Source organism: Elaeis guineensis, chromosome 2 (genome assembly GCF_000442705.2).
Source record: "Elaeis guineensis isolate ETL-2024a chromosome 2, EG11, whole genome shotgun sequence".
Taxonomy (NCBI): Eukaryota; Viridiplantae; Streptophyta; class Magnoliopsida; order Arecales; family Arecaceae; genus Elaeis; species Elaeis guineensis.
In genome coordinates this window covers 83,636,205-83,661,764 of record NC_025994.2, presented here as the reverse complement: position 1 = coordinate 83,661,764, position 25,560 = coordinate 83,636,205, and the positions used below count along the sequence as shown (strand labels likewise).

General features: G+C 37.2%; 1 protein-coding gene across 1 annotated transcript in view; it reads right to left on the bottom strand.

The window, feature by feature from the left end:
* Positions 1-3,806: 3,806 nt before the first annotated feature.
* The window catches only part of LOC105055499 (heat stress transcription factor A-2b), a 58,697-nt gene continuing 36,943 nt past the window's right edge, over positions 3,807-25,560 (bottom strand). The window contains exon 2 of the mRNA XM_010937344.4: positions 3,807-5,338. Within this exon, the coding sequence (XP_010935646.1) occupies positions 4,553-5,338 (786 nt within the window). The 3' untranslated portion in view covers positions 3,807-4,552. The remainder of the gene's footprint in view (positions 5,339-25,560) is intronic.

Below are 25,560 nucleotides of genomic sequence, written 5' to 3'. Positions count from 1 at the left end.
ATGTTCTGACACACCTGAGGAGATCCAATGCATAAGCAAGATTCATTATACTTCGACAATAGGGAGCCTCATACATGACATGCTGTGTACTCGACTTGATATAGCACTTACCATGAGTATCACGAGCAGATATCGGTCGAATCTAAGTGAAGAGCACTAGATTGCAGTAAAGAACATCCTTAAATACTTGAGAAAAACTAATGATTTATTCTTGATCTTTGATGAAGGATCGAAGCTGAAAGTTGAAGGATACACCGATTCAGACTTCATGTCTGATGTCGATGATAGAAAGTCTACATCAGGATGTATTTTTTTATGTAATAATGGATCGATTAGTTGAAAGAGTTCTAAACAACCGGTCATTACTGATTTAACCATATAAGCCGAATACATTACCGCCTCTAAAGCTGCTAAAGAAGCATACTGGTACAAGAAGTTTGTTGCAGAGCTAGATGTGATGCCATCGGATGCCATTGCACTGTATTACGATAACAATGATGTCATAGCCCTCACTAAGGAGCCCAGATCTCATCATAAGTTCAAGCATATAGAGCGGTGGTTCCACATTATACGCAACTATCTCGAGAAGAAGTTCGTCGAGGTACCGAGAGTTGACTTCGTGCAAAATGTGATGGACCCACTGACGAAACCTCTTTGCCAACAGAAGACCGAAGCTCACCTTAAGAAAATGGGTCTAGATATATAGCCAATTGACTTTAGGTCAAATTAGATTTTGTTAGATGTGTTTCCTAGAAGCCAATTGTTGGCTGACACATTTATATTTTTAGGACTTTTCTTGTACTTATAAAATATTATTATTAATAAAAGACTATTTTCATTTCTAATCATATTTATGTGTCTATATTTTATCCTAGAAATTAACAAAGATGATATTGTATATTCTCAAGGTATTGAGAATTTGAAATATATATTATTAGTGGTTAGTTTCTAAATACTTCTGATCGTAGAATCGTCGTAGAAGACGGTAATCAATCCATTTAAGATTGGTGCATAAATCACCTCCCTTATGGATAGACGAGTCTCGAATCTACGGTATGGTGACACTGAGATGAAAGTGCAGATGGTTGTTAGAGAATAACTTGAACTGAACGTGATCAATATGAGAAACTATTAAGATGTCTACTCACTCATCAGTAATCTTCTCGATGCTGCAGTGGTGTGAGTGGTCATTTGACCTACGATGTCATTGGCTATTCACAGCGAGGCTACTGAGTTTGACTGCATATTTTCTTGGTCCCTAGCCATTCGGATCTTTGCTGTGTATATTGGCTACAGCAGGTTCAGGTTTGCTGTTAGAGTAGGATGCACCTAGATGGAATGTATCGATCTTGATAAAAAAGAAAAAATCTTATGCGATTAGCAAGACTGAGTTTAGAAAGTTTTTGGTTGAAGCAAATATGAATACTGGAAAAGAATTTTCATGTGATTCACAGATGAACTTGAGTCGAGCCAATCTGGCATATAACTGATGATGGGGTTTGACGAGTTCTCCATAGCCTCCGTCAAGTCGGGACTCACGATAAAAAAACTTAATCACACGGTAACTGCACTTAGGGATTCATATTTTTTTTCTACTGAGTTGCCACTACATGCTGCTAGGTATCACTGGTGAATTTTGAGAACTCACTAGGATTATTTTCGGATCAACAATCTTTAATGGGGCAAGCTAGAATTATTTTGATCAATCGAAAGAAATTTCGATGATATTGTGATGGAGATCACGATATGTCTCACTATCAAACAGAATAGAATCTGAGAGATCACACACAAAAGAACCTTGACCCGATCAATGGCTTGGATCAAATTCGAATTATCAATTTGATTGATGGTTTGAATTTGAAAACTGCTAATTTGTAAGTATCACAGATTCAATAATTGCTAATTGTTAGCATAGAGATTTAATTGCAAATGTTGTAATTTAATTGAAGTTGATTAAATTATGGATCAAAATATAATTAATTTAAATCAAATTTAATTTAACTGGGCTTGATTTAATTTAATCCTAATTGGATTTAATTATCCAAATCAGATTTGAATTTCAAGTCTGATTAGATCAGGTTTGACCGTCTTTCGAATTCGATTCGATTTGGACTTAATTTGAACCCAATTAGGATCCAGTTTGAATCAAATTAAACCTAATCCTTAGAGCCTAAATTTTCTGAGCTTCTCATTCCACTTGGTCGACTAGAAAAAAGGATGGAGCGGTATTATTTTCATTGCTTTTCTCCATTCGCGTGTGAAGAGGTGTGGAGAGTTTGTTATGTGCTTTCTTAATTAGTTAGGACTCTTATTTGGATAAGAGATAAAGCCTAACTAATTTAAACTGATGTCTATCAGATTTTAGCATTGGCATGGGAAAGAAGGCTTTTTATGCGACAAAAAACTATAAAAAGGGATGTTTTAACGTGAGGAAAAATTTCTTACGTTTTGTGCGCTAACCACCTTATCCCCTTCGCTTCCATGCCAACCACCTCTTCTCTGTTCCATCTTCTACGCTCCACTTCTCCCGATAGAGATCTAGAGAGAGGCCTTAGTGAAAGAGAAAGAAAATCAAGAATAGATTTCTTGATTTTTCTTAATGATTATGATCAATTCTTAGGATCCTATACAGGGCTGTATCAAATAGATTCAACTAAAGGATCCTGATCCAAGTCGAAAAACAAAGTCTGCAAAGGAGCTAGCACCCCGAGGATTTTGAAGTTCCGATCGGAACATCTCTATGTAGATATCAGTAAAAGTCGGATGTTTGCACAGCTACAACAGCAATCCAGACATCTGCAAAATTCGATCCGACGAAAGAGGAGGGAAAAACGATCAGGTATATCTTCTTTTTGCTGTTTCTTATTGCTGGTCTGTGTTCATAAATTTATTTATGCATGTTAAACGATCTTAGACTTAATTATAACTTAGAATCTGTATGTTTAGATTAGATTAAAATTTTAAAATCTACTTCTACTCTGATTACCGTAATCATATCGATCTATACATGCGAATCTGTCTGTTTTCTAACATACAAATCTCGAGGATAATCACAAAATCATAATTATAGGATCTCTTTCAAAACTATCCTACTTGTCTACAAAATAGAGACTACGTATACCAAACCTTCTTATGCGGCCCTTAGCTCGAACCGACGATTAAAACTATTATGTGTAATGTGTAAGTGACTACTAATTGATTTGTAAATCATGTGATCACGATTTTTCTCATATAATCTTTCAAGTTAAATATATCATTTTGCTTGAACACAGGTCGATAAAAACTGCAATGCAATATCAGCCTCATAATTAAAACTAATATGTCTTAAATAATCCTGCACATGTGCCACAAATAATTTAAATTTACAATTTTAATTGCATGATAATATGTTTCACTCAATCTACAAGTTAGAAGCTATAACATATTTTATGCCTGGACTGCAGTGACTTGTCTGAATCTTTAGTTCCCATTGTTTACACTATATTTTCACGAACTAAGGAGCAATTATCTTCCATAGCTAAGGAGCAAAGAATAATAAGGTTTCAAAAGCATCTTTTTATGGGCTAAGGAACTCATCACATTTTTCAACAAGAAAAAGGATCTCATCACACAACATGACATGTTGTCATATCCAGGAAGTGCTACAAGCTTGCATGTTCTTGAACCAGTTCAAGTTCCTGAAAGTAGTTCAGACTTCAGAAGTCAGACATAAAGAATCAGAGAATGCACTCAACCAGCATTATCTTTGCACAACCTTTTTTTCCTTTACAGATAAAATTGTCTAGGAAAGAAATACATGAAACATGTGATAATAATAATACTGTACTGATAAATTTGCACTACAAAAAGTATAAGGAATAAAGTGATATAACATGTACATTAGCCATCCTTCTTTACACTACTACCAACTCAAACTACACAAAACAATGTTTATAATACAACCACAGCTAAAAGCATTTACAGAGTAGTTGCCTGATCATAGCCCCTAATTTGAGATTGCATCACTGCCAGATGGCCGCAACTGAACCTTCTGAAGCCCCATACTGAGAGAAATCAAGAAGTCAGCGTGGCAGAGGGCTTTGCAGTCTCTTGCAATCATCCTCTTGAAGAAGCGTTACCAGCTCCACCATCTGGTATATTCTTGATTGGTGAGATTTACTACGTCACATGCAGAACAATAGTCTCTGAAGCTCCCTGAGAAAACTGGCTTTCAAATTCTCTCATTCTGCGGAGAGGAAAATTGAAGAAGCACAAGGAACAGTGAGGATATAAATGATGGAGGGAGGACCTACATAATACACTACTGGACAATAGGGCAGCTCAAAGAATATGATGCCTTTGATTTCCTCCTGTTTTGGCCTATTCCACCAATTATCCAAATTATCCAGTCAAAAATCAAGGAACATTACTTTCATGTAGGTTACGATAGTAGGAAGCCATGTCACCAGTGGAAAATATATCATCACATATGAATAAGCAATGAGGCTCAATTTAATCAAATGCTACTGAGCCAGTAAGAGGCTGAGAATCCTCATCTTATAGGTTAAACTATCTATTTTGGACTGCTTGAATTCAGAAAACCCAATCTCTCAGCCAAGCCATTCACATCCCCATTGTTTCGTGCATCAATATCAGACCTGCCTTTCTCATCAGCAAGCCCTTCATTCAGCAACTCCTCCCAAAAATCATCATTCAGCTCTCCGTCTGACTTGTCTTCTTGTTGCTCTGAGTGTTCTGAGCTCTCCATGCCGCTTCTTGCCCCTCCCTGAATCTCCTTTGCCATACTCTCAAAATCTGAGACATCATCCTGGTTAAGGTCTTGCGATGATTCTAGGACTTCAATCTTAATTGGCATCTCAAGTTCCTGATTTCCACTCGTTCCCATGTCATCATGCTCAGGTGCTCTATCTATTGATCTTCTTCTTTTCTTAGAAATGGCTTCCTCAAGCTCCCTTCGCCTCTCATTCTCGTGGACCAATTGCTGCAGGAAGTTGGGGTTCCGCATAACTCGAGCTAAGAATGCCATCATCTGCTGCTGTTTCTGTTCCGTCCCTTGTATCCTCTCTTCCATGGCTTTAAGATGCTCTTTGGTGTTCTGCTGCTCCTGACTTAGCTTTACCAGTTCTGCCACTAACAATTGCTTATCACGCTTTAACCTGTTGATTTCTCCTTCCAACCCGAATTGTCCAACCTCGAGATATGAACCAAGGGTTTGTTGTTGTGATGGAGGATGAGAAGGTGGCTTTCTCCTTTTTATGGTCTTAAGGAGATGCTTCTGGCCTCTGAGGAATCCCTCATTAGCAAATTCCCATCTATCTGGATCCACCTTTCTGAAGCCCTGCAGGAACCAGATTCCTAGTAAGGACCGATGAGGAAATGCATGACAAGAAAACAACTTCCAAAATAGCAAAACAACAAATGTCATTTTCTTCTAGATGTTTACTGCCAACAAGAATTCGTAAACGTAAATTGACATTGACAGAAACTCTAATAAATGTTGTTTATATAAATTGTATGGAAGTAACCACAAAGAAGTAACGTTTAAGAAAGATGTATCATTAGTTATTGAGGACAGCATACGGAAGCACAGAGTAAAAACATTTAGACCAGTTTACTGTTTACCTTTCATTGTGGTTCATACAGCAAGTCATTTCATTTGCAAGGGTCCATATATTTCTTCTCTTTTCTTCTTTCTTCTTCTTCCTCATCTTCTATAATTATTTTGTATACACATTAAAAAAGATGCATCACCGGTTGCTGAAGGCAACATAAAGAAGCACATAGACAAAGTTATAAACAAGTAGGCCAGTTTACCGTTTACCTTTCAGCGTGAGTCACATAGCAAGTCATTTCATTTTGCAAGGTGCATATGTTTCTTCTCTTTTCTTCTTCTTCTTCTTCTTTCTTCTTCTTCTTCTTCTTCTTCTATAATTATTTTGTATACACAAATAACAAACAGATTATTTCCTCAAATTACTTTTTTTTTCTCTTATTCTCATCAATTAAAGCTTATTGAGAGCAATCTTAAAAATTGCAGACAATCACTGCAAAAAAATATCAACTTATACAGTTAAGGCCTATTAAGCAGACGACTTAGCATTTTTCCCCATCTTAGTGCCTAGTTTCTGGGGGGTGAAAATAGATAATTTGTGATCATATGATCAACATCATAGATTGCTGTATTTAAATAAAGAATTAAATTAAAACCTCTACCAATTATTACTGCTTCAAAAAGGTACTAATGCTAGACTCGACATATGAAATAGAAATGTTATTTTGATAGAAGATCAAACTAACACTAGAAGAAATATAATATCAATAATAAAAGAGAAAACAGCAGAAAACCATTGTAACTAATGTAGTGAACATAAAAAGATGGCTCTAATTGATATGGTCACCATGGAAGGCCATAAAATATCAGGAGCAGAAAAACACAGCAAATAGTTTAGTACAGAGCAGAACACAGCAAATAGTTTGGTAAAGAGCTCTACATTTAACGTCAGTGTAATTCGCATAGTAATTCCTTCCATATGCAAGAGCATTCATATTTCTTTCCTTTGTTTTGCCTTGTTTTTCTTCCCTTTGTTATTTTGTCTGTCCCTTAGCAGTGTTTAACCTTTTTTTTTAAAAAAAAAGGGGAAGCTTTTAAAAGACAAAAAAATCTAACTAGCCAACTGGCTGATAGATAATGCATTGCTGTTTCTCTCATTCAAGTATCCAATTTTCCAGAGTAAAAACAGAAATTACAAGCATATTATTTAATGAAGATCACAGATTCAACTAACAAAATTTATATTTCATTTTCTCCATCAGAGGAGATGAGAGTGATAAAAAATCATCATTTAAAAAAAATAATAAATTACAAAAACCCCTTTGAGGTTTTCCTTTGTTACACTTGCATCCAGTAATTTGAAAGATTTAAATTTACACCCAAGTAAATTGATTATATTATTTGTATCATATAAAAAGACAAAAATACCCCTCTGCATTCTTCTTCTGATACTGACCGTTCTTCTTTCTCCTCTTCTTCCCTTCCAAGAGCTATCTTCCCTCCCTTCCCTTTGACCAAGCCCTCATCGCCCACATCCGTTCCTCCTCCCCCTCCCCCACGGCCTTTCCATTCGCCTCGCCGCATCTGCCAACGTCTTTGTCCTCCACTTGCCGCTGCCAACCAGATCTGGGTCTTCACCGCCCAGCTGCCACACGACCATGGCAGCGGCGGCGGTCATCCAGCCATCGGTTTGATGAAGTGTGTGGTTGTTGACATCGTGCTGCTGGTCTACTTGGTCACTGTCTCGATGGGGTTTTAGTTCAGATTCCTATGTGCAATAAGAGGGAGGTAATGAACTCTACCCTTTAGTTCTATAAGTCTTCCGTTTCTTTTTTTTTTTATTTCCTTGATGAGACAAACATACATATAATTTTCTTTGGTCAGCACGTGAATTCAAACAATTGGTCTCTTCGGTTAGATCTTTACATTGCTATACATATTCTTTCTATAAATTCTGAAATATATTACACTGTTTTCAAATGGCTTTGGCATGACTTGGAGAATCGTCTCCCAAGATAGAGACTACTAAATTTAGTTTTTTTTCTATAGGTATATGAGCAATCGATTTCTGCTGTGTGCCAGCTTGATTGGCCCAAAGTCTGTTTACTAATCCAGGTACTTGATGACTCTGATGATCAGATCATTAAGCTTTTAATCAGAGCAGAGGTTTCAAAATGGAGCCAACGGGGTGTCAACATAGTCCATCGGCATCGGTTGGTGAGGACTGGTTATAAAGCTGGAAATCTTAAGTCTGCCATGAGTTGAGAGAACGTTAACAATTATGAGTTTGTTTATTTTTTATGCTGACTTCCAACCAGACCCTGAGTTTTCTCAAGCAAATGATTCCATATTTTAAGGTATTGATACCTTGCAGTCCAGTTTCATGAAGTTTGTTTTCAAATAATACTTCATCTTTTTAGTTCATTAAATATCCATTTTACATGTGACTCAGGGAAATCCTAGAGCTGGGATTAGTTTAGGCACAATGAAGTTTTGTGAATAAGGATGATGTTGCTCCTAGATTGATTTTGATGATTACAAAGCAGATTGAAGGGATACAAATAATTTTAAAATGAAAAAGTCCTTATGCTCTTCAAGGGCAAAATCGTAATTTCACTAAAATCCTGATTTGATAGTACCATTTGGTAGAACAAATGATTTGAAATCTATTGGTGAAAATTTCATTGTGTTTGGACTTATATTTTTGAAGTTATGAAGGTTTGAAGTGCATGAGTCGACTCATGAGTCAACTCATGGCACTGTGAGCTGATTGGCACGCAAAAATTCTCCTTGGCACGCTAGTTTTCTGGCTTGGCACGACCTGTGAGTCGACTCATGAGTCGACCCACAAGGCATGAGTCGACTCATGAGTCGACCCCTGCTAATTTGAGCCAAGAATTTCCAGAAACGCATTCTCTGATTTTTGCAACAGAGGTCGACTCATGAGTCGACCCCTGAAGCATGAGTCGACTCATGAGTCGACCCCTGCGACGGAAAATGTCAGCAACGGCTATTTTTTTGCCCGTTTTAATTGCCTTTTATGCTTCCTAAAAATCTTCTAACGGCTCTTTATCTGCCTAAATTGTTTTCTCTTGCTTCTAATGTCATAAAATGCTTTAAATGGTGAAAGAAATTGCAGATTAAATAGCAGATTAAACATGAAATCAAAAGATGAGAAAAACAAAAGAGAGGATCCGAAATCTGCACGAAAAAGCCTGAGATCAACGAAATATCCAAAAAGAAAAAGAGAGAGGATCCACAATATACAAGAGAGATTGTGAAAGAGAAAAGCAAGAGCATTCAAGAGGATCTTTCAAGCCTATTGTTCAAACTTGATCTAGAGATCTTTCAAAGCTTTCAAGAGATCTTCAATCAACAATCAACATCTTCTCAAGCATTCGTTCAAGCATTCATCCACTTTGAGAAAATCCGAAAAGGGGTTCTTCATTTGAGTAAAGTTTTTATTGTTATATTCGCTCATTTAAAGGAGCTGTTATTGTATTAATCTGTGCTCAAAATTTTCTAACTCTTTGTGAGTTTTTGTTCTTGTTTTTGGAGGATTTCCAAAACAAGGAAAGGTTGATCCGAACCTGAAATCGGAGTGTTTTGGGTTTACTTGTACCCGGAAAACAAGTGATCTAGCTTGGGATAGCTAGTGTCGGAGTTTCCGACGTTTTGTATTCAGGTTGAATACAAGCATAGTGGATTGAAATTCCCAAGTAGGAGCTTGGGGAGTGGATGTAGGTGCAAGGTTGGCACCGAACCACTATAAATCCTTGTGTTTGTGGTGTGCTTTATCGCTTTACCTTATTTCTTTATTATATCCTTACAATTCTGCTTCAGGTAATTAATATTGAATTAAAATCTTTGTCTTGTTCATCATATGTTATAAATTAAGTCTAAATTTTTAGAAACCCAATTCACCCCCCCCCCTCTTGGGTTGCATAGCTGGGCAACAAGTGGTATCAGAACCGGTGCTCTAGCCCTTCTTTGATCTAACAATCAAAGAGCCAAAGATCTATGGCAACCCATGTCGGTACTTCTCTAGCCGAGGGGCAATCTACAAACCGACCTCCACTTTTCAATGGGTCTAATTACACCTATTGGAAAGCTCGGATGAAGATATTCATACAAGCACTCGACTATGATATGTGGAGTATCATAGTGAACGGTCCTCACACACCCACCAAGATTATAGATGGTGAGGAGTCAACCAAACCCGAAAAAGAATGGGATGAGGTTGACAAGAAATTGGCACAATTAAATGCCAAAGCCATGAATGTTCTTTATTGTGCACTAGATGCTAGTGAATTCAATCGCATTTCTACTTGTGCATCTGCTAAAGAAATATGGGATAGGTTAGAAGTAACTCATGAGGGAACAAATCAAGTAAAAGAGTCTAAAATAAACATGCTTGTACATAAATATGAATTGTTCAAAATAGAGCATGATGAGTCCATAACTGCCATGTTTACTCGTTTTACTGATATAATTAATGGTTTGAAGAGTCTTGGCAAATCTTATACTAACAGTGAACTTGTAAAGAAGATTCTCAGGTCACTGCCAAGAACTTGGGAAGCCAAGCTGACTGCCATCCAAGAAGCAAAGGACTTGAACACTCTACCTCTAGAAGAGCTTCTTGGATCCTTGATGACTCATGAACTTAGCATGAAGCAACATCAAGAAGATGAAGTCAAAAAGAAAAGAACCATTGTCCTCAAATCCACAACTTCGCCTGATTATGAAACGGATGAATCTGAAGATGAAGAACAGGATGAAGAGATGGCACTCATCACCCGAAAATTTAAGAAGTTTCTAAGAAAAAGGAAACAGGGGATGAGAAAGAAATTCACAAAAGGGGAACAAAGCAAAGAAAAAGAGAAAGATCAACCCCTTACATGCTACGAGTGCAAGAAGCCGGGACATTTCAGATCCGAATGTCCACAACTGAAAAAAGGTCTCAAAAAGTTCAAAAAGAAGGCAATGATGGCGACTTGGAGTGCGAGTGATGACTCAAGCTCCGACGAGGAAACCTCAACAGAACAAGCCAATCTGTGTCTGATGGCACATGAAAATGAGGTAACTTCTGAATCCACTAGTGAATTCACATTTGAAGAATTGCATGAAGCATTCTATGACTCAATTGATGAATTAAAGAAACTAGGGAAGAAAAACAAAGAACTGAAATTGGAAAATCAGTCCTTAGTGAAACAAGCTGAAATTCTTTCAATTGAAAAACTCACCTTGAGTCAAGAAAATCAAAACTTAAAGGATGAAATTAACAAGCTGAAATCTATAATAGATAAGTTCACCTTAAGTTCAAACAAACTAAATATGATCCTTGAAAATCAGAAAGCTATATATGATAAGGCTGGACTTGGCTATAAACCTCTGAAGAAATAAAAGTTTCTGAAGGATATTTATGTAAATTATTTAGGTAACAAGTCTACAAATATTACTTGTTTCAAATGTGGTAGAATAGGACATAAATCATACACATGCCTTAAATCTACCAATACAACTATAAAGAAAATATGGGTTCCAAAAGGAACCATTCTGACTAACCCAAAAGGACCCAAGAAAGCTTGGGTACCTAAGACAGAGATTTGACCTTTGCTTGCAGGTGTGTCTAGCATCCCAAGAAGGAAACAGGAAATGGTATCTTGACAGTGGATGCTCGAGACACATGACTGGTGATGAATCACAATTCATCACGCTTGATGCTAAGGATGGAGGGATGGTCACCTTTGGAGATAATGGCAAAGGAAAGATCATCGGGATAGGTAATATTGGTATCACTCCCTCCAAATACATTGAGAATGTTTTACTAGTTAAAGGTTTAAAGCATAACTTACTTAGCATTAGTCAATTCTGTGATAAAGGGTATAAAGTAGTTTTTGAATCATCTGTTTGCATTGTGACTAGTCCTATTAACGATGGCATTAAATTTATAGGACATAGGCATGGCAATGTTTATATGATAGATTTGAATGACTTAGCTAAATTAGACATGCAATGCCTAGTATCCTTGAATGTTAAAATCAATGAGACTAGTTGGCTGTGGCATCGTAGACTTGCACATATCAGCATGCATTCTCTTTCAAAATTAATTAAGAAAGATTTAGTTCTCGGTTTGCCAAAACTGAATTTTGAAAATGATAGAATCTGTGATGCATGCCAATTAGGTAAACAAACTAGAGTATCATTTAAATCCAAAAACACTGTTTCAACTTCTAGACCATCAGAGCTCTTACATATGGACTTATTTGGACCAACAAGAACCACTAGTCTAGGAGGAAAACGATATGGCTTTGTAATTATAGATGATTATTCTCGTTTTACTTGGGTTTTCTTTTTGGCTCACAAAAATGAAACTTTTCATATTTTCACTAAATTTCATCGAAAAGTCTCTAATGAAAAAGGATTTTCAATTCAAAATATTAGAAGTGATCATGGAACTGAATTTGAAAATCATGACTTTGAAAATTTTTGTGATGAAAATGGAATAGGCCATAACTTCTCTGCTCCTAGGACACCCCAACAGAATGGGGTAGTTGAAAGGAAAAACAGAACCTTAGAAGAAATGGCCCGTACCATGCTTTGTGAAAGCAACCTTCCAAGATATTTTTGGGCGGAAGCAATTAACACAGCATGTTACATTTTAAATCGTGCTTTAATTAGACAATTTTTAAAGAAAACCCCCTATGAACTTTGGAAAGGAAGAAAACCAAATATTGCATATTTTCATGTTTTTGGTTGCCGATGTTTTGTATTAAATAATGGAAAAGAAAAACTTGGTAAATTTGATGCAAAATCAGATGAAGCAATCTTTTTAGGTTACTCCTCCACTAGTAAAGCATTTAGAGTTTTCAACAAAAGAACTTTAGTAGTTGAGGAGTCCATACATGTTGTTTTTGATGAATCTAACGACCTTCCTTCAAGGAAGAATGAGGGTGTTGATGATGCAGAGCCACTAATAGAAGGTATGAAGGAGATCACTCTGAAAGACTCAGCAACTCCAGAAGACAAGGATCAAGAAGATAAACAAGATGAGAGAAGTGAAGAAATTCAAGAACAACCTCAAGGTACAAATGACCTATCCAAGGAATGGAGGTATGTTCACAACCACCCTAAGGAGTTAATTATCGGTGATCCTATGCATGAGGTAAAAACACGTTCTTCACTTAGAGATGTACTTAATCATTGTGCTTTTGTATCTCAACTTGAACCTAAAACTTTTGAAGAAGCTGAAAATGATCATAACTGGATTAATGCTATGCAAGAGGAACTTAATCAATTTGAAAGAAATAATGTTTGGACCTTAGTATCAAGACCTAAAGATTATTTAATAATTGGCACAAAATGGGTCTTTAGAAACAAATTAGATGAGCATGGAAATGTAATTAGAAATAAAGCAAGACTGGTTGCTAAGGGATATAATCAAGAAGAAGGAATTGATTTTGATGAAACCTTTGCACCTGTTGCTAGATTAGAAGCTATTAGACTTCTACTTGCATATGCTTGCTTTATGAATTTCAAGTTATTTCAAATGGATGTTAAAAGTGCATTTTTAAATGGATATATCTCTGAAGAAGTATATGTAGAACAACCCCCTGGATTTGAAAATCATGCTTTTCCTAATCATGTCTTTAGATTAAATAAAGCTTTATATGGATTAAAACAAGCACCTAGAGCATGGTATGAAAGGCTAAGCAAATTTCTACTAAATAATGGTTTTTCAAGAGGCAATGTAGATACAACCCTATTTATTAAAAGAAATCAAAATGATATGCTAATTATACAAATTTATGTTGATGACATAATTTTTGGGTCTACTAATGAATCCCTTTGTCAAGACTTCGCTAAGCTTATGCAGGGGGAGTTCGAGATGAGCATGATGGGAGAACTCACCTTCTTCCTCGGACTCCAAATCAAACAATCAAAAGAGCGAATCTCCATCACCCAAAGCAAGTACACCAAGGAACTACTCAAAAGATTTGGAATGGAGAACTGCAAACCAATTGGCACACCAATGAGTCCCTCATGTAAGCTTGACAAGGATGATGAGGGTAAAAGCGTAGACTTAAAATACTATAGAGGTATGATTGGCTCATTATTATATCTAACTGCAAGTAGGCCTGATATCATGTTTAGTGTTTGCTTATGTGCTAGATATCAATCTAATCCTAAAGAATCTCATTTGAATGCTGTTAAAAGAATCCTTAGATACTTAAATGGTACTCAAACTCTAGGGTTATGGTACTCTAAGGACTCACAAATTAATTTATTAGGATATTCAGATGCTGATTTTGCTGGATGTAAATTAGATAGAAAAAGCACAAGTGGAACTTGCCAATTTCTTGGAGTTAACCTAATCTCATGGTTTAGCAAGAAACAAAATTTGGTGGCACTGTCTACGGCTGAGGCCGAATACATTGCAGCCGGAAGTTGTTGTGCTCAAATCTTGTGGATTAAGCAACAACTCGAAGACTTTGGAATCAAACTTAATGAAACACCAATAAGATGTGACAACACAAGTGCCATAAATCTATCTAAAAATCCAATTCAACACTCAAGATCCAAACATATTGAAATAAGACATCATTTCATAAGAGAACATGTTCAAAACAAAAATATAATTCTTGAATATATTTGCACTGAGAATCAATTAGCTGATATCTTTACAAAGGCCCTTAGTGAGGATAGATTCTGTGAAATTAGGAGAAATCTAGAAATTCTAGATCCATTTGCCTAAAATTTCTCAATTTCCAAAGAATTGATTAGAGCTCAAGTTTCAACATCTATCTTGGTCCCAAAAGCTCAAATTTATCATTCTAAAAACTTATCATTGAGCAAAATTCCTTCACTCAAAATTTCAAATTTTTCTGGAATTTATTCACATTTTTCCTGACTTTCTGAACTTCATGAGTCGACCCCCATGAGTCGACTCAATGGCAAACTTGTAAATCCTACCAACTTTCAACGGGTTCATTGTTTTATAAGGGTTACTGTTTGTGAGACGACTCATCTTCCCATCGTTCTTCTTCCAAAAGCCGTCTTCTCCAACTCTTCTTGCTCCAAATCCAAGGATTAATTTCGAGGCAATTCTTCCTCCTCCTCTCCACCAAAAATCGCCTCCTTCAAAAGGATTTTCTGTGCTTTCTCGCTTTGCTTGGCGCGGTTGGAACGTGCCCTAGCACTTTACTGAACTTCCAAAATCCACTTCTTTTCTCCACCAAAATCCTTCGTCACTCTCTTGTGATCCCTCCTCCACTCAATTCAAGTCTTCTTGTCTGCTACTTTAGTGGATATGGCTCCAAAGATGAAGCTTCCCCAAAGAAGGAAATCAATCCGTGAGCCTGAAGAAATTGTCCGAAAGAAAAGGCATGCTCAGTCTTCAACTGCTCCCACTCCAGTTTCAGTACCTACTCAAGGTCCCTCTCAATCCTCCATAAGCCCCAGTGTGAATCCTCTTTCTGATAGAAAAGTAGAAACCGGAAAAATATAGATTTTCGGTTCTTTGAGAAAGAAGGTTTTACTTTTGCAAGTAAAATTAAAAACCAAGGATGGGAACTCTATTGCTCTCTTAAGGAAGTCACCTATGTTGACCTAGTTAGAGAATTCTACCAGAATCTACATTATGGAAACGGGTCAGTGACTTCAACTGTAAAGGGAATTGATATCTGCTTGGATTCTAGGATATTGGGAGAAATACTTCAGTTGCCTAGTGAAGGATACTCATATATGGAACTCCCAATTAAAGAAGAGGGGATCAGAATTATCTAGGAGAAACTTATTCAGGAATTTAAACAAGTTAGAAGCAAAGATTTTGTCCATTGAGATGAGGGTGCTGCATCAGATAGTTTCAAAGCTCTTCTTTCCTAGGAGTGGTAGACATGACTTACTTTCCAGCAGAGATGTATGTGTCATGTTTCATGTCATCACTCAGACCCCCTGAACCTCCCTGCACTTATGATAGAGGCCATGAGAGAAACTTTGAACAGATCCAAGGCACACTTGCCTTATGGTATGGCCCTTACTAGAGTATTTAGGAGTTTGGAGTTAGTTGTGAGGGGGAGGCTGCTACAAGCTTCTCATGTGGATACTTTCAACCAACACACCTGCACCGAATGGGATTTGCAAAGACTGATGGTGGTTGGATCAAGGGATCTGAGAAAGGAAAGAACTGAAGAAGAACTGAAAGAAAGCTGAAGTCAGAACTGAAGGCAGAGTAGAAGAAGAAGATCCATCATCTCCTGTCCATGACTTCAGGGCAGCATCACCACATATCCAGTTCATTCCTGATACTGAGGCTGGCCCTTCAGAGTTTACTAGGATGCCCACACCAGTGTATCAGCCAGAGAGCAGAGCACCTCATTCAGAGTTCAGACTGGCTGACGATCAGATCGAGCATATTTCACAGCGTGTGGCTTCTTTGCTGTCTAGCCAGTGGAGTAGTACTTCTTTTGCACCTGGAGCCACCTCTTCTGATCAGACCATTACTCCCCACATCTCCACTGTATTTCAGATGATTTCAGATCAGTCCATCAGGATACAGCAACTTGAAGACACAGTCTGGAGATGACTGGCAGAGTTCTAGACTTGCAGGGACAAGTCCTTGCTTTGGCCCATCCCCAGCCACAGGAGTCTACTATTGAGGTCACAGACCTCACTGCAGAGGCTGGCAGGCTCAGAGGAGCACTAAAGGTGGATATGAATTACTGAGGAAAGAGATCCGAGGATCGAGTGAGCATGCTACCACTCAGTTCACTGCTCTACTTCAATCTGTTTCAAGAGCACTGAACGTACTTGATTCTATCAGACTCACCCTTTCTGTTCAGTCCTAGCATCTCAGCGTTCTCAGCCCCCAGTTCATCTCGTCTCCTGCTCGTGGCAGAGGCAGACGGGGTAGAGGACGCACTTCTGATCCATCATCTCCTCACCCTATCTCTGATGACTCCGATCATTGACTTATCTTGATCATTACTAGATCCTAGGTGTTAGTATCTTGTTCTAGGATCTATACCTTGGGGCCATGTATTGACAATTAGCTGTTGAATTTTATAAAGAACTATGTATTGAAACAATTATGTTTAATGGAATCATCTTTACTTATATTTCTACCTTTGTAATATTTGATCATATTTGGTTATATATATTCTCCTTGTTGAAATATTGTCTTCTCTTTGTTGTTGTTTGCTGTTGATAATTGCTATATTAAGGGGAGCAAACATCTGTGATATACTCTAAAAGGGGAGAAATTAAAGAATATTTCTGAAAAAGGAAAAGCTAACCATGTCTGATGATGTCAAAAAGGGGAGAAAGTAAACAATTAAACAAAAAGCAAGCAACTCATTAAAAGCAAAACCCTAAATTATGAAAGAAAAAGGGGAGAAATTAAACAAAAAGCAACTCATCAAAGGCAAAACCCCAAAAGCAAAATTACAAATTATAGAAATTTGGCATCAACAGTAATTTGGCATCAAACAGAAATTAAACAAAAAGCAATTCAATTATTGAGAAATTAAACAAAAAATATTGAGATATTAAACAAAAATTGGAGAAATTAAATATTGAGAAATTACAAAAATTGAGAAATTAAAAAAATGTAATAACAAAATGTATTTTGAGAAATTAACAAATTTTGAGAAAATATATCAACAGAAATTAAAAAAAAGCAAAATCATAAGTACAATGCAAATAAGTTTTTTTTATATGCTCTGATATATTTCAAAATTCAACTTGCTCTGATAATCTTTGAAATTTACCTTGATACATCTTAAGAAATTTGATTACTCTGATACACCCTAAAATTTTTTAACTTGCTCTGATACATGATAAATTTATCTGATACATGTGAAAGTTCTATATTTGCTCTGATACAGTGTGAAATTTCTCTGATACATTATAAAATTTGCTCTGATACAGTGTGAAATTTTCTCTGTTATATTATAACATTTACTCTGATACATTGTAAAATCTTTTCGGATAACATTGTAAAAATTATTTTTTCTTGCTCTGATATATTGAAAAATTTATTTTTCTCTCTTGCTCTGATATATCTTAAACTCAAAATGATCTAATACTCTTTTCAAAGTTTATGAAAATGGACAAACTATTTTTGCATATGACCATTTATATCACATGCCAAAAGAATCATATTTTTCAAGCATATACACCTATAGTGCATTCTTTGAAATTAATGCATTCACATAAATGCTTTTGTTCAAGTGTTTTGTCATCATCAAAAAGGGGGAGATTGTTGCTCCTAGATTGATTTTGATGATTACAAAGCAGATTGAAGGGATACAAATAATTTTAAATGAAAAAGTCCTTATGCTCTTCAAGGGCAAAATCGTAATTTCACTAAAATCCTGATTTGATAGTACCATTTGGTAGAACAAATGATTTGAAATCTATTGGTGAAAATTTCATTGTGTTTGGACTTATATTTTTGAAGTTATGAAGGTTTGAAGTGCATGAGTCGACTCATGAGTCAACTCATGGCACTGTGAGCTGATTGGCACGCAAAAATTCTCCTTGGCACGCTAGTTTTCTGGCTTGGCACGACCTGTGAGTCGACTCATGAGTCGACCCACAAGGCATGAGTCGACTCATGAGTCGACCCCTGCTGATTTGAGCCAAGAATTTCCAGAAACGCATTCTCTGTTTTTGCAACAGAGGTCGACTCATGAGTCGACCCCTGAAGCATGAGTCGACTCATGAGTCGACCCCTGCACGGAAAATGTCAGCAACGGCTATTTTTTTGCCCGTTTTAATTGCCTTTTATGCTTCCTAAAATGCTCTAACGGCTCTTTATCTGCCTAATTGTTTTCTCTTGCTTCTAATGTCATAAAATGCTTTAAATGGTGAAAGAAATTGCAGATTAAATAGCAGATCAAACGTGAAATCAAAAATGAGAAAAACAAAGAGAGGATCCGAAATCTGCACAAAAAGCCTGAGATCAACGAAATATCCAAAAAGAAAAAGAGAGAGGATCCACAATATACAAGAGAGATTGTGAAAGAGAAAAGCAAGAGCATTCAAGAGGATCTTTCAAGCCTATTGTTCAACTTTGATCTAGAGATCGTTCAAAGCTTTCAAGAGATCTTCAATCAACAAACAACCTCTTCTCAAGCATTCGTTCAAGCTTCATCCACTTGAGAAAATCCGAAAAGGGTTCTTCATTTGAGTAAAGTTTTTATTGTTATATTCGCTCATTTAAAGGAGCTGTTATTGTATTAATCTGTGCTCAAAATTTTCTAACTCTTTGTGAGTTTTTGTTCTTGTTTTGGAGGATTTCCAAAACAAGGAAAGGTTGATCCGAACCTGAAATCGGAGTGTTTTGGGTTTACTTGTACCCGGAAAACAAGTGATCTAGCTTGGGATAGCTAGTGTCGGAGTTTCCGACGTTTTGTATTCAGGTTGAATACAAGTATAGTGGATTGAAATTCCCAAGTAGGAGCTTGGGGAGTGGATTAGGTGCAAGGTTGGCACCGAACCACTATAAATCCTTGTGTTTGTGGTGTGCTTTATCGCTTTACCTTATTTCTTTATTATATCCTTGCAATTCTGCTTCAGGTAATTAATATTGAATTGAAGTCTTTGTTTGTTCTTCATAAGTATTCTGTTGGCTTAAAATTTTAGAAACCCAATTCACCCCCCCTCTTGGGTTGCATAGCTGGGCAACACTATCCATATCTCATATGGCATTTTGGCTACATACTTACTTGAAACTCTATTTAGAAGGTAACAAGCTGATTCGAGCGCATATCCCCAGAGGGAGATCGACAGACCAGCAAACCCCATCATGGGTCGAACCATGTCCAATAAGGTCCGATTCCTCCTTTCAGACACACTATTATGCTGTGGTGTTCCAGGAGGAGTCCACTGAGAGAAAATCCCATTCTCTCCTAAATACGTCAGAAACTCATTGGAAAGATATTCACCTCCTCGATCAGATCGAAGAATTTTAATACACTTTTCAGTTTGTTTTTCCACCTCATTTCGGAATAGTTTAAATATTTCAAACGACTCCGACTTATTCTTCATTAAGTAGACATACCCATACCTCGATAGGTTGTCTGTGAAGGTTATGAAGTAGAAATATCCACCTCTTGCACTTGAGCTCATAGGTCCACATACATCAGAATGTACCAGACCCAAGAGTTCACTGGCTCGCTCACCTTTTCCAGTAAAAGGTGACTTGGTCATCTTTCCAAGAAGACAAGACTCACAGGTTGGAAGTGATTCACAATCACCAAGTTCAAGAATTTCTTCTTGAGCCAAACTGTTTATCCTGTTCTTATTGATATGACCTAGCCTACAGTGCCAAAGGTAGACTTCTGACATATTATCTATTCTAGGGCATTTACCGAAGTTTTGAACTACATTAACAGGCTGTGATAGTAAGTAAATTCTATTATTTAATTATCCAACAAATATTGTAACACCATTCAAAATGATATTGCAAATATTTTTTTATTAAAAAAAATAACCGTACATGACCAAAAGGCCTACAGAAATAATATTTAATAAAAAGCTTGGACAATAGTGACATTCACTCAGAATTATATTACGAGAATTGATTACAAGACTCATGATTCCTAAAGCTAGAACTGAAACTTTGCTTCCATCTCCAACGTTCAGGAACCTCTCGCCTTCATCAAATCTCCTACTGACCTGCAGACCCTGCATCGAATTACAAATATGATAAGGGCTTCTGGTATCCAATACCCAGGCAGTAGTATCACAAATGAAAAAGTTGCAAGGAGTTATTATATAATTACCTTGCTTCTTCTTCGGCCTGTTCGGGTCCAGGGAGGCTATGTATTGAGGACAGTTCCTCTTTCAATGCCCCTGCTTCTTGCAAAAGAAGCACTCCGCCTGGCTCTGGTCGGGCTTGTGCTTCTTGGTCTGACCCTGTGCAACCGTCCCAGCATGAGGCTGCACCTTCTTGTTCTTCTTCCCCTTCCCAAAGGGTCGATGATGAGAAGAAGACCCTCCCACTACATTCACTGACTCCTTATGGAGCTGGTGATCCTTCTCAAAGTTCTGCAGCAACCCCAACAACCCGTGGTAGTTTACTGCAGGCTTTGTCATTCGAAAATGAGTAAGGAATGGGAGGAAAGACTTGGACAAGGAATTAAGGATCGCATCCTTACCGAGCTGCTCGTGCAGAGAAAAATCCAATTTGCTTAGGCGCTCAATCATCTCGATCATGTACAGTACATGATCAGTGACTGAGGCCCCATCCCTCATCCGAGCATTGAAAATGGCACAACTAGTTTTGTGCCTTTCAACGTCGTCAGGCGTGCCAAAGGAGTCGTTCAACATTTGAAGCATCTCCTGTGGCTGGGCATTCTCAAACCTGCGGCTAAACTCATCATTCATTGCTGCCAGCATAATACATCGGACGGTGGTGCGGTCATTGAGCCACTTCTGGTAAGTGTCTCGGATCGCCTTACTAGCGTTCGGAGCTGGCTCCTCAGGTGCTGGATCCGTTACTACACAAAGGATCCGCTCATGCTCAAGGATGATTTTCAATTTTCGATACCAGCTATCGAAATTAGGTCCCATGAGCTTGTCATTATCTAATAATGATCGAAGCGACAGGGTAGTGGCCATAGCTGTATAAAAAAAAATCAAACCTCTATTAGTACATAAATTAATACTAAAAACTTGAACTTTAGTCTAAAGTTTTTCTCAATATTTATACGAACTGGTAGCCTCAACCTCCAATTCGAGGAATTACTTTAATTCTTTAATGGGTACTAGAATCCACACAGACTACACACGAGTCCAACTTTGGTTGGTCAACCCATGTGCATCTATGGTAGGTTCTTAACCAGTTGTTTCTCTAAACAACTTCTAGTAATTGATTTTGCCCCAAAACCTAATCAGTAGGCTTTGGCCTCCACTGAAAAGATCTGGTTAGGTCCAACCATTAACATGACTTAATTTGGTGAATCAGACCAACAAATGATCAAGCCCGACTTTGGCCGGCCAACCTAACCACCATCAGAAAAACTCAACCAAATTATCATATTATGAATGATAATTCATTAGCCAATGAGCACCAGGCCTTTGGGCCTCCAATGATCATTGAACTAATGGACTCATTATCACTCACTTAATGAGAGGCATTGACTTAGTTATCATTATAACTTAATCATTTTAGGGACCTAATAATTTTTGAAATTAAAAGATAGTAGAGAAGAAATCATCCAGCCAATTTCAATCCTCCCACTGACTTCACCAAGTCAGATTAAAAAAGATTTAAAAAGCTGGCATTAGGAGCACCTAAATCAGTCACACTGATTTACCTAATGACATGGGTGAGTTTCTAATCACCAAGTGATCTAATCAAAATCTAACTTACCAGATTGGCCAGGTAAGTGAGATCAGTGGTGGGATTTGCCATTAACTCGTCGATGATCGAATCAATGCGAGTAGCTCCCGCTTAAGAACCACTGGTCAAAACCGAACTTACCTTAGACACCAACCGGTTCATTAGTTTTAATTTTATCAACTTAGTAAATAGGGCTCCACCGCGTAGCCATGAATTAAGTCCATTTTGGTCTAGTTAAAGATAAACCCATTCAACTATAACTATTGAAGTTGAGTCTAGTATCTTGACCAATCTAATTCAACTTTTGATTAGATTTGACCAATTACTCCATTTAGTCCATTTTTAAGCTAACCTTAACCAATTATGGACCTAATTCATCTAACCCATTGACCCACAAGTTTATGCAATTGTCTTAGGTCTTAATTCACAATTCTAGACCTACTAGACAACACTTAATTCTTTTAATTAAGTACTTGGACTGATGGGTCAGGGTTTGGCATTTTGAAAATAATTTTTTAAATTTTGAAAGATTTATTTTCTGTTCACCAAATGTGTTGATTCATTTCACAAATGGGTCAGCACAATTCATAAACAGCAATCCTATTTCTCATTTCAATAACAGAAAATAACTCAAAATAAATCATGAATTTTTTTTTAGATCTAATCTAACACATTCATGATAAATTTTATAATTAAGTCCTTTCGCTGCTTCATCGGCATGGGATATTATTGCATCAGCACCCTACCGCCATAGGAGACACCATCGAATGGGAAGAGAGGGCCTTTAAACCCTACTTTTCTCCTATGACCGGACGACCATGGCAACCAACCCAATTAGATTACTTGCTACTTGGATCAAGTATATCTAAATATACCAATTAAAAATTTAAATTTTGAATTTTAAATTTCAAATTTCAAATTTCAAATTTGAGATTTTAACCAAATTTCAAATTTCAAATTTCCAATCTTTGAATTTTAAATTTTAAATTTTGAATTTTAAATTTTAAATTTTGAATTTTAAATTTAAATTTGAATTTTGAATTTTAAATTTGAAACTTCTAACAAATTTTAAATTTTAAATTTTGAATTTCAAATTTGAAATTTTGAATTTCAAATTTAAACTTATAGATTACACCTTAATGCTATGCACATATATCATATTCTAGAACCATGCTCTAATACCATTTGAAGTGAAAATTCAGTGCAGGGGCAAAATAGTAATTTTAAATTTTTTTCAAAAATTATTATTTTACAGTAGAATTATTAATTAATCTTATTAATTAATACTAATTAATCCTATACTAAGATCTAAATATGATACAACAGCAGCATTTAATTTGAAATTCAAATTTGAAACAGTAAATTTTTTTACTGTACTGTGTTCAGAACACATCACCTTTTACGGGTACGATCATCGCAATCTGATCACCGTCAGAGGATTCTGATCATCATGTCGCAGTCACACTAGTGTCGGCCTCTGCGGATCATCCACACGAAGCTCCCGTCTGATCGGCTCTCACGAATGCTAGTTCGTGATTTCACCCTTTTGGGGGCTGATGTTGATCGAACTCCTTCGATCGATGTGTGCCGACTCCTCGGATGCTTCAGATCGTCTGCACGATTGGTTGAGAGGTTGATGGATCTCTCTCTGAAATTTGGTGGACTCACGACACTCGTGGCACACCAATCTCACTTCTCGAACCTAGGTAGAAACCCTAGGATACACACCAAAAACCCTGCACCCACTTCTCTCCTTTTTCTCTCCTCTCGATAAATTTTGAAACACTTCAAAATTTTTTAGAACCTCCCACGCCCTTATCTCTTCTTTCTTTCATTGCCCATGCCCCCTCCCTTTCTCATTTTATAAAACATCGCAAGAGATGTTGAAAGCATGTGAGTGGATAAGAAGAGGTGGTTGCTCACTTAAATTCAAATCAAATTTGAATTCAAGTGTCAACCAATCTTATCCTCATCCATTTGGGCGAGAAAGAAGAGATGGCGTGGCTTTTTTTTTGTGCGTGGAGACTTTCAACAAAAAACCATTTCTCGTGTGGAATATGGGCGCACAAAAGAGGATAAGCTGGCGCATGGTTATTTGGTTATCCATTCAAATTCAAAACCCCTTTGAATTTAGATGGGTAATAAACCAAGTTAATCCAAATAATTGGTGCACAGAAACATGGCATGAGAGAGCTTTGCGTGGGAAAAAATTTATGAGAAAATTTCTTCTCGTGAATTCAAATGGGCGCAAGGAAGTTGGGTGGTGCAGGGAATTTAAAACAAGGTAGTTGATTCAAATTGAGCCAACCTAATTAAAATAGGTTAAGCACAATTAGACCAGATTAAATCCAACACAATTAAGCTTAATTAGGCTCAATAAAATCTAATCAAATCAGGAATTAACTAAGCCTAACCCCTGATCAAATCAGGGACTAAACCACCTTAGCGATTAGATCAACACTTAACCTAATCGGGTCAATCCAAACTGAATCCAATTCAATTGAACTTGATCTAAAAAAATTACTCAATCAAATTGACTTAATTAGCGATCAAATCACTAATTAAATCTCTCATAAATATTGAGTCTAAATCCGATGGGCAATTAGGCATCAGAGACCATCGATATGAAACCCTGATCAAAGAGTTCAAATTTCAAATTCAAAATTTGAAATTCAAAATTTTGACCCCAGTACCCAAAATGTGTGAAAACTCATGATCAGAGAATCCTAATTCTCAATCATAGAGTTTCAGACACATAAGGCTTCATAATCAGCCATCAGATCAGAAAAGAACCTCTAATGTGTGTGACCCCGCAGGTTGAACCTAAGCCGGTAGCACAGGAACCAATTCCTGTACTAATCGAAGTGACCATCTAGCAATGGTATCGACGATCGGATAGGTCGAATAGTCACAATCGCAACATTCAGAACCTATGTGAATATGGTTACCGTATAATCATCCTTTTGACCCTGTGTTTAGGACGACTCAGGGTTAAACTGTCAACCTGATGAGATCATCCGAATCGTGCTCAACTCATTAGTCCTGTGACTCCTCACTAGGACTACCGTGGCCAAAGTTTTGCTAAATTGAAAAATGACTGTACACAGCTCCTAAACTGGAGTGGTCAATCCATCTTACACGCACCGACAAGTCAAGTACTTGACTACACCCAGTAGCCTTCCGTCACTGAATTAGAAATTCAGGTAGTCCAGTGCCTAAGTGCAGTGAGTTGCTTGCAAGTCACCGTGGCGGTCCTCAGGTCGGAGGGACATTTATACCCATATCCCATCGGAGCAAATCTTGATAGCAGAAATAGCTCCGGAGTCGGTCACGTTCAGTGCAGATGTACCATTACATCTCACCTGTATGCCATACCAACGTCTCCACACTCCTTGGTTATGAGGACAACCAATCCATATGGCACACAACGACCTATGCTCGATAAACGTTGTCGTCCTTGTAACAACGTATCATTTGGTCGCGAACAGGTTTAAGAACTAAGCGACAAATCCTCCTTTGTCGAGTCTAAATAGTCCTAAGGACTTCACCACAACACAGGAGTTCATTAGAAGATAAAATATTTGTGATAAAAATATCAAAATAATTTTTATTATTTATATTCATGTACTAATACAAAACGAGCACAACCGTCAACAGG